The sequence below is a fragment of the Coturnix japonica genome, chromosome 22 (assembly GCF_054131305.1).
Source record: "Coturnix japonica strain WE chromosome 22, WE-NBRP24, whole genome shotgun sequence".
Classification (NCBI taxonomy): domain Eukaryota; kingdom Metazoa; phylum Chordata; class Aves; order Galliformes; family Phasianidae; genus Coturnix; species Coturnix japonica.
The window spans coordinates 6,579,668-6,594,368 of NC_140684.1; the positions used below are offsets into that span (position 1 = coordinate 6,579,668).

General features: G+C 44.8%; 1 protein-coding gene across 2 annotated transcripts; it reads right to left on the reverse strand.

The window, feature by feature from the left end:
- Positions 1-106: 106 nt before the first annotated feature.
- On the reverse strand, positions 107-14,287 carry TMEM248 (transmembrane protein 248). Of its 2 annotated transcripts, none has more exons than XM_015880591.2 (7): positions 14,085-14,287; positions 7,380-7,554; positions 6,437-6,722; positions 5,141-5,291; positions 4,164-4,347; positions 3,556-3,699; positions 107-2,822 (listed from the first exon to the last, which is right to left on the reverse strand). In XM_015880591.2, exons 2-7 carry the CDS (start codon positions 7,536-7,538, stop codon positions 2,802-2,804), a joined length of 945 nt encoding a protein of 314 aa, XP_015736077.2. In that variant the 5' UTR covers positions 7,539-7,554; positions 14,085-14,287; the 3' UTR covers positions 107-2,801. The 2 variants fall into 2 exon arrangements, with proteins under 2 accessions (XP_015736077.2, XP_032304341.2); XM_032448450.2 differs by lacking the exon at positions 14,085-14,287 and adding an exon at positions 8,978-9,141.
- Positions 14,288-14,701: the final 414 nt, after the last annotated feature.

Below are 14,701 nucleotides of genomic sequence, written 5' to 3' on the forward strand. Positions count from 1 at the left end.
TTTAAGATTCCAACCCATTACAGACTTCACTACCAAGGGTCAATGTAACATAAAGGGTTTATGGAACCTCCACAGCAACTGGTGAGGAGAAATAAAGACAAGCGAGTAAACGTCATCGTTTTTATTCTGCAAAGCAATATATGCACATCATACAAACACAAAATCAATCTAGGAGAGAAACGTCATTTCCAAATCAGCTATGAACCGTCATGCAACAAGGCAAGTGAAATGTAAGAGCAAAACAAAACAAGCCATCTTAACCCTACGACCACTTGCAGAGGGTTGGAAACCAAGGCTCAGATTTTCTGTGTAATGCCAAAGAAAAAAAGCAAAAGAAAACGGCAGCTTTCTAAGAACAAGAAAACACGTACAAATAGAATCAAAACTGATTCAAGTCGTAGTTCAAAAGAAAAAGAAAACAACAACAACAACAAAGGAAAGATCAATATGATCTGAACTCTAATATTTAAGTTCTTATTTTTCTGTTTGGCTGCATTTAACTTGTTTTTACACCTAGGAACAACCTGATATTCCTCAGGATCGCAGCAACCCAACCTGATGGACTCCTTCCTCCCCGCTGCAATAATGGGGCAAAGGGAAAACTAAGGCCAAAAGCAGCTCTCGAACATTTCCCCTTTTGCTTTCGTTGCTCACAATCTCAGTATTCCTCCGTATTTCCATACAGTGGGTGATGAACCACAAAGCAGGCTCCTCTCATTAGCAAATAGCAAAACCAGATTCATATACATATATATACATACGTGTTTTACCCCAACAGACTGATTTGTAAATGGGACACCTGGAGGTGGGTTTGTCCTTTTAAAGGAGTCACTATCATGTATTTCTATCACCTGCAGTACCACCCTTATCTCTTTCCTCTTCCTGCCTTTGGTCCCCACATCAAGCCACTCTCACAGGCAACTCTCACAGCCAGCACTAAAGCTGAAGGTGGTTTGCATGGATCAGGAACAGCTCGGACAGTTTCTATAAGAAGCTGTTTCTCCTCACTGACCCATGTTAATGAAGCAATATCAGCCCCAAGCAGCATCAGGAGAAAACTGGAAGCTTTGTTTTATCCATAGACTTCAAACTGGGCCACCTCTTGAGCTTTGCTTTAACATCACTGGAGAAAAAATATATATTAGTTACCACTGCTTAAGTAACTGAATTCAGGAATGGAAACGTTCTGATCAAAAAGTGCAACACTTGGCTGCTCTTCAGAGCATGTGAAGCAAACGAACTGAGTGCTGAAGTCCTACAAATACAGGCCCACAGACCAGCAGGGTACCATTCACAATAGTGTCTATTGGTAATAAACTAAGAATCTTATGCCAGCACAACGGAGACTGTAAGATTTTGACTTGAGTCATCTTGTTTTGGGTAGTTTAGAGTGAAATTTGCCAAAGGAAGAGAGAGAGAAAAGAACCCATAAGTGTCTCTTTGCAGACCTACACTACAAAGTGAAGATGAAAGGTCAATTAAGGCAACCAGTGAGATTTTAAAAGCAGTGGTGGAAATGTCTGCAGGAAAACCACAACTCCTGAAAATTAATGAGGTTACTGAATAACATGAGGGAAATAAAAAGCAAAAGCCAGAACGGCAAAGGGAAAAATACACATAATAAAGCTCCTCTGATTGAAGAACGGACACAGAGAACTCTATGAGTTTCACTGTGTGGTTTCTTTGACCTTGATCACGACAGCCCTAGCTCCCTCCTTGTCATCTTCCCCTGAGTGGACAGCATTAAATGGAGATTGGCTTAAGCTTATAAAAGTGTCATTTTTCCGCTGCCCTTCAGAGATGGATGGAGAGCCCCAGAGTGAGGCTTTGTAACAGAGGACAGGATTTCTTTTTCCTTTCATTATTTGCACTCGCCCGAGGCTGTGCAGAGCCCCAGCAGACAGACAGCACAATGCATCTTTATGCATCTTTTTACCCAGTGTCACTTTGTAGAAAGAAGGCTGACAGAGAGCTGCTCTGCAGCACAGATGCACGTTCCGGGTTTGAGGGCTGTGGATGGGAGGCCAAGCAGAAAGCTTCCCAGGCAGTCTCAGTGCTGATTGACCCCCTGGTATTCAGCAGGCCAAATGGAAACAAAACCAAAACAACACTAAGAATCCAACTTAGTTTTCAATAAGAAAAGATTTTAAAATGGGACTTCACTTCTTAAGTTTTTACTAGGAATAAAAGCACAAGTTTGTCCTAAATACAGCACTATTAAAATGTGTATATGTATTTCTTTTCTCCAAAAAAAAAATTAAACTAAAACTGTTGATATCTTTTCTCGCAAGCAAGGAGCAAATGGAAGAAGGTATCAGGCCACACAAACACACATTTAACTCATGTAGTCGATTGGTGGCTCTGGAAATGCAGTATTATATCAAAGGTGCATACTGTTTCAAACACACTGTACATATCATTGGGCAAATAACAAAGATCCATTGGTTTGAGACATTTGCAAAGGCATCTTAACCTGCCCAGATGCAGCTAGACAAAAATATCTTGCTCTGACTATATGTAGCCATATCACTAAACGTATCTACACGAACATTCAGCTATGTCCACAGGTAAAGACTGAACGCTTCTGGCCGCACTACAATGCGGAACAAGTGCATCATCTGACCTATTCTGAATATACCTTTATAAATATGTACAAATCAATTACAGGCACTTGAAATGTCTTTGGTTGGAATAAACCAACATTGCAAGGTAATGTATTCACAGAGTGTTAAGACCCATTCTGGGTTCAGCAGGCAATGATTACGGTTCTCAGTCATTCTCAGTTAAGATGAGAGGATGGATTATGCTTCTGACAAAGCAACCTAAACAAAAGAGAAAGAAAACAGTTCGTTAAAGTCAAATTCTTAATCAGGAACCAGTGATACTGCTTATCTCCACACAGCTGGCATATCTGCCCTCCAGCTTTACAAAGAACCTTGAAAGTCTAACTTGGAAAGGATCAAAGTAAGTCTGAAAATGTTTTGTACTTTGCATAATCTGTTTAAAAACAATACAGAACAAAACTGCTTATACTATACAACGTCACTGAGATCAAAAGGAGCCAACATTCACTTCCTACTTAACAATAAACACGTTCATATTTAATCCTGCAAGCAACGTGCAGCTCTCCAATGCACTACTGAATAATGACTGTTTCAGTACCTTTGTGGTTGCTTTAGTTCTGATTAGCAACCACTAGAAATACGTAGTATATTTTATTCAAAGCTTTCAGTCAGTTGTGGTGAAAGATAAACCCATTTGATGCCATCTATTCAATGCAACATACAAAATAATAACACCAGAATTGGGGCAGCAGAGTCACATTATGGCACTGACTGAACTGCATTTAATCCACCTCTGCAGGAGAGAAATCTACCTGGGGATCTACACAGCACTCATCTGTATTTTGCAGCACCCTTCCTTACTGCCCACCTCGTGTCCCTTTGAAAAGGAATTCAATCTACATTGCAAGAGATAAGAACAACCAGTCTGCAGTACATACAAAAGGAGGCTTTGTGTTATCAGAGTCAGTACTTTGTTATTACACAGACTCACCTTTTCAGAGCAGAATTCTGTATTGCTTTGCCTCAGTTTGCTTGGTCTGCCTTTAATAACTGCATAGCAGAACATTGTAATCACCATCACAAAAAGAAAGTAACTGGTATGCATGAGATGTAGGTTTATTAGAGAGCGATCATCCTGCATAGGGAATTAAAACCATTCACTGACAATGCACCAGTAGTTGACACTTTCTATTAAAGCAATAATTACCAGATCAGCACAGAAATTACTTCATGAATCAGCTTTCTCCCCTATACAAGGCTGGCATTGTAATGAAACTGATTGTGGCACATAAAGAGCCAAAATGCTCCTCGTGTTAAAAATCTGTCCTAGAGATCTCTTCCCAAACACCAGCAGTGCTTTTTGCCAAATGACTTCAGAACATAAAAGCTGGTTATTACAAGCTGTAAGAGGCATGGAGATAACACAAAGAGCATCACACCCACCACAGGTAAAGCACACCTAGCTCTGTCTCAGCCCCTGCACTACTCAGTAAGCCATCACTACATCTGACTGTCTTAGGACATGAACAGAATCATATTCACTTAAGCTACAGCTAAGTATTTACTCAATATAAGACAGAGAAATGTTGTGGCACTTACATCTGGAACTATAACAGTTAGTTTGGGATTTAAAGCATGATATACTTTTCCGATTGCTCCTTTGTAACACCAGAAGGGGTTATAATCCTGTGCATACTTGGTATTAGAGTCCCTTGCTGTGGTAAAGATCTTGTACCAAAGCGTAGCATTGCTGTATGTTTCAGGAACACAATGTGGTGGCTGACTGCAGAAAAACAGAAATAATTAGCACACTAATTGCCATTCAATCTACATTCAGAAAGGCTAACTTACAAAATGGAGTCATGCCTAAGTCTTCACAGCTGCAAAGAACAGTTTTACTCTGGATCTTCCAAAACAGCAAAAAAAAAAACCAACACCCCACAATGATTAGCCAAAAGAGTTTATAAAACCATATGATTACTATCCTAACATTAGAATGTAACTGCATGTTGTGCCAGTAAGCCAACACCACACAGCTTAATTAGAAAAAACGTGGCTTTTATATGGCTTCATACAGTCAAGAGAACCTGTCTGATGGTATTCCTGAGTACACTGCACCGTGTCAGGGGTTCAGAGGAGACAAAGGGAAACGATTCTGATGAGAGAGCTGTGCTTAGTGGGTTTGGCAGCAAAGCAACATTCAGTTTCTGCTGATCTCTCAGCAGGGAAGAGGATAAGAACCTCCGAGTGAAGCCTCAGCTCTCATACCAGGCAGAGAAACTGCATTATAGGATATCTTAAATTTCATTGATTCTGTTGTTCCTACTGAAGTTTAAATCACAGGTTGCATGCTGAAAGGCCTGGAGTCAAAACACTCTCTGAAAAATCTAGCATTGTTAAAAGACAGCAAAACACCCTCCAGACTTGAGACAGGGCTCTTCCAATGGGGGAAGGAAAGCAGGCACACCATTTATACAGTCACAACATCATCCATCAGGATGTGCCAGCCTCAGAGAAGCTGCCGAGAGGTTCATCTCCCAGCAACCAGCCTATGAAAGTGTGTAAAATCCACTTACACTGTGACAGGGAATACATTGCTGGCTGCTGTCACAGTCATGCAGGTTGTGAACACAACCTGCTCGCAGTGACCATGAAGAACACAGTCGTCTGAATTCCAGGCAGCCGGCAGTGTGAAGGTAATGTTTATCTCCTCGTGGGATTCTCTGCCTTTGAGAAAGAGAGGAGAGGAAGAAAGCTGGTTTTCAATCACAAAAGTATCTGAGCAACAATCACTAGGATAAGGACAGCGTGCAACTGATCAAGAAGGCAACCCTACCCAGAGTCTATACCTTTGAAGTCACCCAGGCATCTCTACTAACAATGCAGAAAGCAAAGAGAATGTTTAAAACCAAGTAAAACCAAATAAACAAAATGAAACAAAGCTGCTGCAAACAAAGAAACTGCTAAGCAAACCAACAAAACCAACCCAGGAGCAGCAACAAAAGCCAACAGCTGCTGGCCTATCTAATCTCTCCTGCCCCCAAAAGGAGTGAGGGCATCAGTTTGCTTTTTCAGAAGTTCACATTTCTGTGCTAACAGACACTGCACCGCAGGTTGAGTATTGTACTCCATTAGTTCTCATACAGAAAACAAATCCAGGCTACTTGAAATGGAACTTGCATCTGATAGCTCATAAAGCAAAATAATACTACATGATATAGGAACACAGACTTACAGCTGTGGCTCATGTTTCTTTCCAGATCCCTGAGGCTAAAGACACCTTCTGACATGATTATGAAGTGCAACCTTGGCTAAAAAGCTTACGTTCACTAAGGTTCTATTATTAACAGTATAATCTCCTGCCAAAACTGTCAGAGCAGCCACGTAAGAGGTCTTCACACCACAGAAATTTTAAGCATTTGTTGCTGTCTGCAATATTAAGATGCTGTACACACTTGAGATATACTCTGTATTTCTTAGAAGACACAACTCTCCAAAGAGTCACTTGTTGAAGGCTTTTGTTGCTTAGAATTTTTTGGCTTCAAAATAAACCTGCATTGTCATTAAGTTGCTCCACACTGCGAAGCCTCATCCTGGTAAATCTGAAGATTCTTTCCCACCCTGAATGCAGGTAAAAGTTTCCCTAGCAAACAAGTAAAGGGCTCTGCTTAGGACTGTACTCCCAACACATCTGGTAACACACATTTTTGGATGTAAATATACGTTTTCAAGGCTAAAGCTGATGGTTGGACTAAGTGATCAGTGGTTGGCCTGGATGATCTTAGTGGCCTTTTCAACCTTAACAATTCTAATTTATGACACTGGAGAGTTTAGGGTATCATTCAAACTCATAGAAGCCAAGTCTTGCATACCTGAGAGTCCAATCTGGTGTCCAAAAATGGTGGAACTTAGATGTGTGATGTTGCGGGAATATCCGCCAAAAGGTTTGAGTGGGTCCAGTGTCAAAGTGATTGTAACGGAGATGTTGATGGGGCCGGAGTCCTCAAGAGTCTGTGGGGACTGTGTGGAAGATCTGGCCTGCCCGCTGGTCACTGTACTTTCTGGAGTTGTGGTGTCATTGATGAGATGCTTCAAGGTTTCATTCTCAGATATACAGAAGTCCAAATCATTAAATCTCAGAAGGAAAGTATTCCAGTCCTTAAAACAAACGCAAAGATTTAGCCCAGATCAGCAAGTTAACATCAGGCTGCCCCTCCTGCAGCACAGACCTTGCTACGTACCACCTAGCTGCAGTTCCAAGCCACTCAATGTGAATTACACAGCTCAGAAGTGAGCACAAACACCTCCATGGCCATCTCAAAAATGGGCACGTTGTTTATGAACGTCTGGTGCTCAATTCCAACCACTGCCTGGCTGCTGCTTGGCGCAGCAGAGTAACATCCTCCTTTAAACTCCAGAAGGAATCTACTGGCTTGATCCATTCTCACCATGCTCAAAGTATGAGCATTTTCCAACAAGGCTTTCCTCATTATGGAACAGCAGTGCTAGATAAGATCAGAAGTTTCACAAACAAACTAGCTAACAAAAGGGATTAAGGAAAAGAAAGGCTCCTGGTCATTCTAAGGAAGATCCACGTCAGATGGTTCGGCCTCACCCTGAAACTAAAATAAGCTATTCAAACATTCACACCAATGTCACTTTCCTAGTAAAATCAGCAGGGAGTCTATCAAAGACAATCTCCCATAGGACTGTGTACTTCCCTAAAAGGGCTCCTGAGGGGGGAAAACAGAATTCATTAGCATTGGGAATGTTTTACAGATGAGTATTTCCACTCAGGAACTTTTTGTACCGTACCTCTGTCATTTCTGGCGACTTGATCTCCTTGATCTTAAAGAAATAACCCAGTGTCAGAAAAGCTATTGCCATAGCGCTTACACTGATCATAAACACCACGAGAGGAGGTCGGCTGCTGATGTAAACCTTCAGGTTCTCCAACAGGTTTATGTTGAACATTATTCTGATTGTTCACCTGGAAAAGAAAGAACATCACAACAGTGACTAGGCTGTATGAGCTTCGGGATGGGGTGGTGGAATAGCAAAGACTTGTTTGGCAATAAAAACATCCAATTGCATACTAAAAAGGAGATTAAATGACGTAACTCTACTACTGGTCACTGAACACAGAGCTGGTATGTCTCAGATAAAACAAATCAAACCCTGTTCACATGAATCAAAATACATTCAACCTCACCATCCTCTGCTCCCCAGGAAAAGAAATGAGAACAACTTCTATCACAGATATTGGTGATGAGCAATGAAACCAGCCACCTCCCCACTTACCCATGCAGAATATACTGCAACTCTTTAATCCCAGTAATATTCAGACTCCTCAAATGCAGGTTGTAATGCAGCCCCACAGATCAAACTGCGCACATCACTTCTTCAACTGCTCTTCAAGTCTAAGCTGAAGCCTTAAAACACCTCTCTTCCCCCCCATCCCTAAAGGACAGGACCTTCAAAATGGGATCGAGAAGCAGCTCAGGGGTATTTTAAGCTTTTGCATCAGGAATCCTGCTGTCAGAAACAGCTAAAAACAGCTCTGGTGGGGAGAAGAGCACAGCTCCTTGATTCAAACAGCCAGGGAACTTCTGCTAAAGTCTGAACAAAGAGAGGACTCCAAGGTGATGCAAACCTTACTGTTGTCTGACAGCATGTGTTACAAAGGCTCTAACCCCAACTACATCCATAAGGAAGGTGGCTATTCCTAGTTACACACCTCCTGCCCCAAAAACTCCCAGGAAAAAGTAAGCTTTGAGACCACTGTCTGAAGAATTCAGCACTGAAGTGGTTAATGTTTGAGCATTCATACGGATCTGATAACCTTTAATTAAGCTGGGGACTGCTGCCTGCAGGTCTGTATGGTTCTCATTGACTCTTATCAGGAGCACATGTCACTTCCAGCCCAGCTGGAGCCTGACCAGTGGAAGGATGCAGGGGGACAGATTTGGTGGAGGGAGAGTGAGATCGGTGCTCTGACACATGGAGCCATAAGAAAGCAAGAGCAGGAAAAGGACAAGTTCCAAAGTTCCAAACTTACTTCTGTTCATTTCTTACAGCAGAAACATCGACTAAATCCGCATTATCATTCCAGAGAAGAGATCATGAGGTGTGTGAGGCAGCCCTGAGCTAACACAGCATAGAGCCATCCCTGTCTGCAGCCCACACGCTGCAGAGAACCCTGCTGAAACAGGGCAACAGGGCTCACTGCACAGCACAAGGTCACAGCCTGGGTTTATTTTTCACACCATTTTTCAGCCCCTCTGCAAAGCCCAGGAAAGCTGGGAGCATGAAGGATGGGATGCTGCAAACACCTCGTGTCCTGCACAGTGCAGAGAAAGCAGAGAGAAGGGAAGGAAGGAAAGGTGAGAGGCGATGACAAGCATGTACCTTACCAGGACTGCTGTCCTCATCCAGGAGCAGCAGCACCTCCACAAGAGAAGCCTTGGAGGTGGCAGAGGGGGGCAAGGAGTGCTGCCGTTGGGAGGTCCCATGTTGGGGCTGCTCAGCATGTCCTGCTTCCCATCCTCCTGCTGGCAGCCCATCTCCTACCCTCATTAAACCCACCCAGCAGCTCATCTAAAAGCACAGTGGGATGGAAATAGATCAAAAAGACAAACCAAAAGCAGGCTTGTATTCAGTGTTCCCTCCTGGATTTCCTTGGGAAAATAACAACACAGATGCAAGCTTTATTACAGCCATTAATCAAAGCTGAACGTCACCCAGAGCACACGCAGTGCCGTGATCCTCTTTTAAAGGGGCTTCCAACTTTTCCATTAGGGTTCTTGTTTTTACCAGAGGGTTTAAACTTGGCCATAAAAGCCGATGTGCTGAAAAGCACGCACACAAAAATATTGGGGCTAATATTTTTATGTAAGAGATCACCAGCTTTACCAGCGCCGGTTGCTTAATGTGCCCCCACAAGTCAGCAGCTTTGCAAGCAATTAGAAAAAGCTGTAAGCTGAACCGTAATGTGCCTTCGGAGAGAAAAGCAAATGACTGTGGATTTTAATACCCGAGCTGCCATGAAAACAGCAATTGGACACAGCTTGTGCAGAGCGGAATTAGGAGGAGCATCGCTGCTGCCCCAAGAAATGATTTTTAGGAAAACAATGTTTGAACAGCATTAATTACCAATGAATTTGTGTGAGGAGAAAGCAAACTGTGTGCTCCCACAGCAGCTGTGGGTTCAGGTAATGCTCCATCCACTGATACTGCTCCCTTCTGCTGAGCCTGGTTAGGAACACAGAGCGACTGCGCCTCTCCTCGGAGCTCACAGCTTCCCCTGAGTAAATGAATAACCTGAAGGATGCCATTGAAACTTCCATTTCTCTTTCACACGGTTCAGAAAAGAAACGGGATGCTATTACCTCCTGGCAGGTCAGGGAAACAAGATCACATTTCACTTTTAGCTGAATGAATAAGTAATGGAGAGAGAGGCCCAAAGCGCTGCTGCCGGCTGCTCTCCCTCTGGTTCTGCAGTTTAAGGCACTTTTCCACCACGATAACCCAGGGGTTAACACAGCAACCTCAGGAAAGGAGCACAAGCAATAGCTCCTGGTTTGTACTTAAAAGGGTATGGAGAAAAGGTGATAGCTGATATAGACCTGGGAGTTGTTCAAGACTAAATTACAGGTAAGGGAAATCCTGATGTCCATTGCTAAGACCAAAAAGTGAATGGATTAAACCACAGCAGAAGGGTAGAAATTCACTTTGTGGGGCTTCAATATCAAAGGAGCCCAACCCACAGCGATAACAGAACCTCGTGTTGTGTTAATACAGGTATTAGGACCAAAACTACTGCTGCCAAAAGGAAAAAACAACAGATGAATTTCAAAGGGATGAAAGTAAACACGTCATAACTTCTGCACGTCTCTTGCCACGATGTTGCCTAACATCTTTTGTACAGAGAGCTTCGAATCAACTCATTTCCTTCAAGATATCTCCCCTTCTCTGTGTTCCACATCTGCCCATCTCTCTGCATTTAAAAGCACATCACTCACACTCTGCAGTTTGTTTTTATGATCAATTATGTTCTCCGAGAGGCACCGCTCTGGGTGCTGGGGATGGGTCAGCTCAGGGTTAACCACCCTGATCCAAAGTGATGTTCTGTGCCAGAAAAACCCTTCAACACAAATCAGCCGAGCTGTGATTGCTCGTGAGTGATACACAAAGGCACAGCGCTGATCTCAAAGCAAAGCACTCCTCGTTTCAGAAGAGTAAACAGCAGCGGGCACCAAAATTATCTTGGATTTAATTTGGCTTCCTTCTCTTCAAACAGAAAGGAATGCTCAGCACCTAAACCGCTGCAAGCTGCAAGATAAATATTTTCCTTTCTTCAATCAAAACATTTCCAGCCTTTAGCAGAAAACACGCAGCTGGGAGAGAAATAAAAAGGAGAGCTTTCCCACTTACGTCATAGGAAGACTTACTTTGCATAGAACCATTAAGGTTGGAAAAGACCACTAAGATCATCAAATCCAACCTTCAACCCATCGCCATTTTCCATACTGATGGCTATGGAAGAATAAAATAAAGGAGGTTTTTCAGTTCATCTTTTAGGAGCCATATGGGGACACTATGGGGTGAAGCTGCTTGGCTTGCTGACATTTCTGCCCTGGGACTGAGGAATCCACGTGCACAATGCTTTCCCCTACAGCTGATTCTCCTCCCCTCCTTCCATCCCTCAGTCTCACTGGAAATGCCATTGGTCTTCTCTGGGTGTTGGACTGGATGACCATTAAGGGCCCCTTCCAACTCAAACAAATGACTCTCCAGCAAGGAGAAGACTAACAGCAAGGCAGGCTTACCGAGGACAGGAGATCACATCCCCTGGTATCCTTCCAGCAATGGAAGCACAATAACCCCGAGCACAGCAGGCTCATGGCAACCTCTGCGTGTCCTCAGGCCTATTCCATCCCATATATATCTTTCCTGATAAAGGATAACATTCCCAGAAAGGAGGAAGCACATAACACTGCCACAGAAATGGCCAACTGAGGAGCACAGACCAAAGATGCTGCACGATGCTGAATGACCATGAGAGCATTATTGCTGAAAAGGAGATATTTCCTGATATGACTGTGGTAATGGGGTCATTCCACAAGCAGATTATAAGTGTGAGAGCCCTGGGACTCAACAGAGCCAAACCCTTCATACTTGCACCAAGTGTATTTTTCCACCTCTTGAAACACGTTTTGAAGCACAATTAAACATTTCGACATCCTCAAGAGCTACGGAACCAGCAAACACCTCAGCTCCACCCATCAAAAAAGGCAGAGAATGGAAGCAATCTGGTGATCCTTAGAGTCAACCTGAAGGCTCCAATGAACACCAAATCTCATAAACCCAACCTCCTGTATGTAACTTCTGTCAAAGGCAGAAAACACGATAAGGGCAGAAGGGTTAAAAAACCAAAAAGGAACGTTTATCTACAACCTTTTACTCATCCAAACAGCTGTCAAATAAAAAGCGAACCCAACTTCGGCCTGAAAACAGCCATTTTGCTGCCAAAGTGCAGAACGCAGCCCTGTCTGCCAACCAGCTGAGTGACGGGAAGAGTGTGTTTTCATATGCAAGAGTTCTGGCTTGGGCATCTCTCAAACCTTCCAACTGTTAGAAGCCAAAGTGATGACTTACAGCATGACTTATAGTCTGGATCACGCAGACTGCGGCGTAACAGCAGGGTAACATGAAATAGATTAGAACTTCAAAGTCCTCACATCTGAAATTTATATGTTACAAATTATATATCACAGAATGGTTAAGGTTGGGAAGAGCAATACGATCATCTAGCCCAACTATCAGCCCAGCTCCTACATATGACAGCCTGGGAATGGGATAAGCAAAAGGCAGATTATTTATTTGTATAGGATCTGCTCAGTAAAAGCAATTCTTAAAAACTTCCATATAAGAAAACATATTATGTGTACGGTACTGATGGCAGCCAAAAAACCCACAGTTCACAGGAAGGTTCTGCTCAGGAAGCAATGAAAATCTCAGTAACATTTTAATACACACACTGGTTTAGCAACCAGTGCATGCAGGTTAATGGTTGACTTCATTAAGGCTACACATTAAGGATTGAGGTATGGAAGTCTGCAGTAAGAATGCCCCAAAAAAAAGCTTTTTCAGACAGTTTGTAATGAGAGCTGTAATGAGACAGAGAGCAGACAGGTAGGCAGCCTGAATCCCAACAATGACAACTAAGGAAATGGTGTTAGTGGAAATAAATGGCAAAGCAGAGCTCTGAATGTGGACAGAGGGTAATGCTGACTGCTAACAGAGGCAGGAGCAAAGGAGGGAAAAGAGTGCAAATATGGCAAAAAGGATGGAAACATGTAGGTAAGAGCTGATAGCAAGATCAAATATCAAAGCTGGGTTAGTAACGTTGTGTCGGTATCCACACCTGGCCCAAAGAAGTGGGGTAAAGCAGGATTGTGTCTAAAAGAAGTTGAACTGGCAGGCAGTGGAGCTGCAGCCCTGGGTCTGAGTTCTGCCTTGGGACGATGCAGTCCCAGCCCCTGCCCACATGAAGGACACCTGGTCACACAGTTACTGCCCTGCTCCCCACTCTGACAGCACAGAGACAATCCTGCCCCGTCAGGTGGTGATTCAATTCTTGTCTTTCAAGTGGAAAAGAATCACATTCCTCTGTGCAGAGCCACCCCTCGAATCATGGGAAGCAACAGAGCTGCAGAGGCCTTAATCCACCTCGGGGGGAGTGAATGAGGGGTCAGAGAGCACTCAGTTCTCCACTCCTATCCCCACTGGCAATGCTGTCCCCCATTGTGCAGGTGCTGCAGGTCGATGTATGGCACAGGATGAACCCACAGCCACCCCACGCTCTCAGCCTGGCAGCAGCACGTCCAACACCTATTTATTCAGACACCAACTGTTTATAAAGCCACGCTAATAACTGACTGGGAAAAGCAGGCTTAAATACCATTTGTACTTCAGGACACGTTACACATCACAAAACTTCCTTAAAGTTCAACGAGGATGCAGAGAGCAGCATTAGGGATTCATAGCCAGAGCCACGGGTTGTCCCACAAAATATAGGCAGAGCAAAATAGATAACAAAGGCAGAGGAAACTTCAGGGCATCTCCTGAGGAAGGCAGAGCCTTGAAGTGCAAAGGAGAGGAGGAATAAGAGGCAGGGAGCCCTGGGCTCTGTCAGTTCATCCCCTTGGAATTGAAGTGCTCCCATGGTGTCCATGTGTAGTTCTGTGCTTATGATGGGTCCGAATTTGGGACACGCAGCACGGTACAGCACGGGAAATATTGCTTTTAAAAACGAATAACACCTTCCGATAGAGGTTAGAGCAGAAAGAGAACGCGACAGGGAAAAAATAAAGAAATAAAGACAAAATAGCAGCAGGATCCGCTGCTCATTAACGCAAATATACACAGTGCCCCGCAGGGAAGGCCCGTAGAGACCCCACGGCCCGTCCCATCCCGTCCCATCCCGTCCCATCCCATCCCATCCCGTCCCCGTCTTACCGGCGCCCGAAGGGTGAAGATGCCGCCGGGCCGGGCGGATGGAGGCCCGGAGGCGGCGGGTCTCAGGCTCGGCGGGCCGGGCTGTGCAGCATCCTCCTGCCCTGCCCTGCCGTGGGCTGCGGGGCGGGGAGGGCCGCTCCCGTCCGTCGCCGCGGCCCGTTCACCCTCCGCCTCCTCCTCCCTCCGCTGCCGCCGCCGCTTCCGGGGACGCAGCCGTCACCTCTCACCCCGGGCGGCCACGATGACGGCGGCTCGGGGCGGACAAAATTATGGCGGTGGTGGAGATGCGCGGCCCTGCCCGGCCCCTCAGCCTCAGAGCGGGCGGAGCTACCGCACTAAGCCCGGTGTGGGGCTCCCCCCCGAGGCCCCGCTCGGCCCCGCCGCAGCCCTGCGAGAGGGTTTGCGCTACGTGTTCAAATATCAGCCGGAAAAATAAATGGCTATTTCATATGAGGTCACCGCTGGAGTTGGGTGCCCCCCAAGGGTGGCACGGCCATAGCGCTCACCTACCACAGCCACAGCCCTCAGTGCCACAGCCCCATCCAGGCTCTGTGACCCCCCCTTCCCTGTGCAGCTGTGCTCTTTGGAGATGAAATCGTTCCTAACACACACCCCGA

Bases quoted from the DNA above. Each gene is read 5' to 3' on its own strand.
- TMEM248 (XM_015880591.2), bottom strand. From the start codon at position 7,538: ATGTTCAACATAAACCTGTTGGAGAACCTGAAGGTTTACATCAGCAGC. The intron at 6,723-7,379 runs GTACGGTACAAA...GTTTGTTTTAAG, and splicing joins AGTCGCCAGAAATGACAGAG to GACTGGAATACTTTCCTTCT. The intron at 3,700-4,163 runs GTAAGTGCCACA...TTCCCTATGCAG, and splicing joins TAACTGTTATAGTTCCAGAT to GATGATCGCTCTCTAATAAA.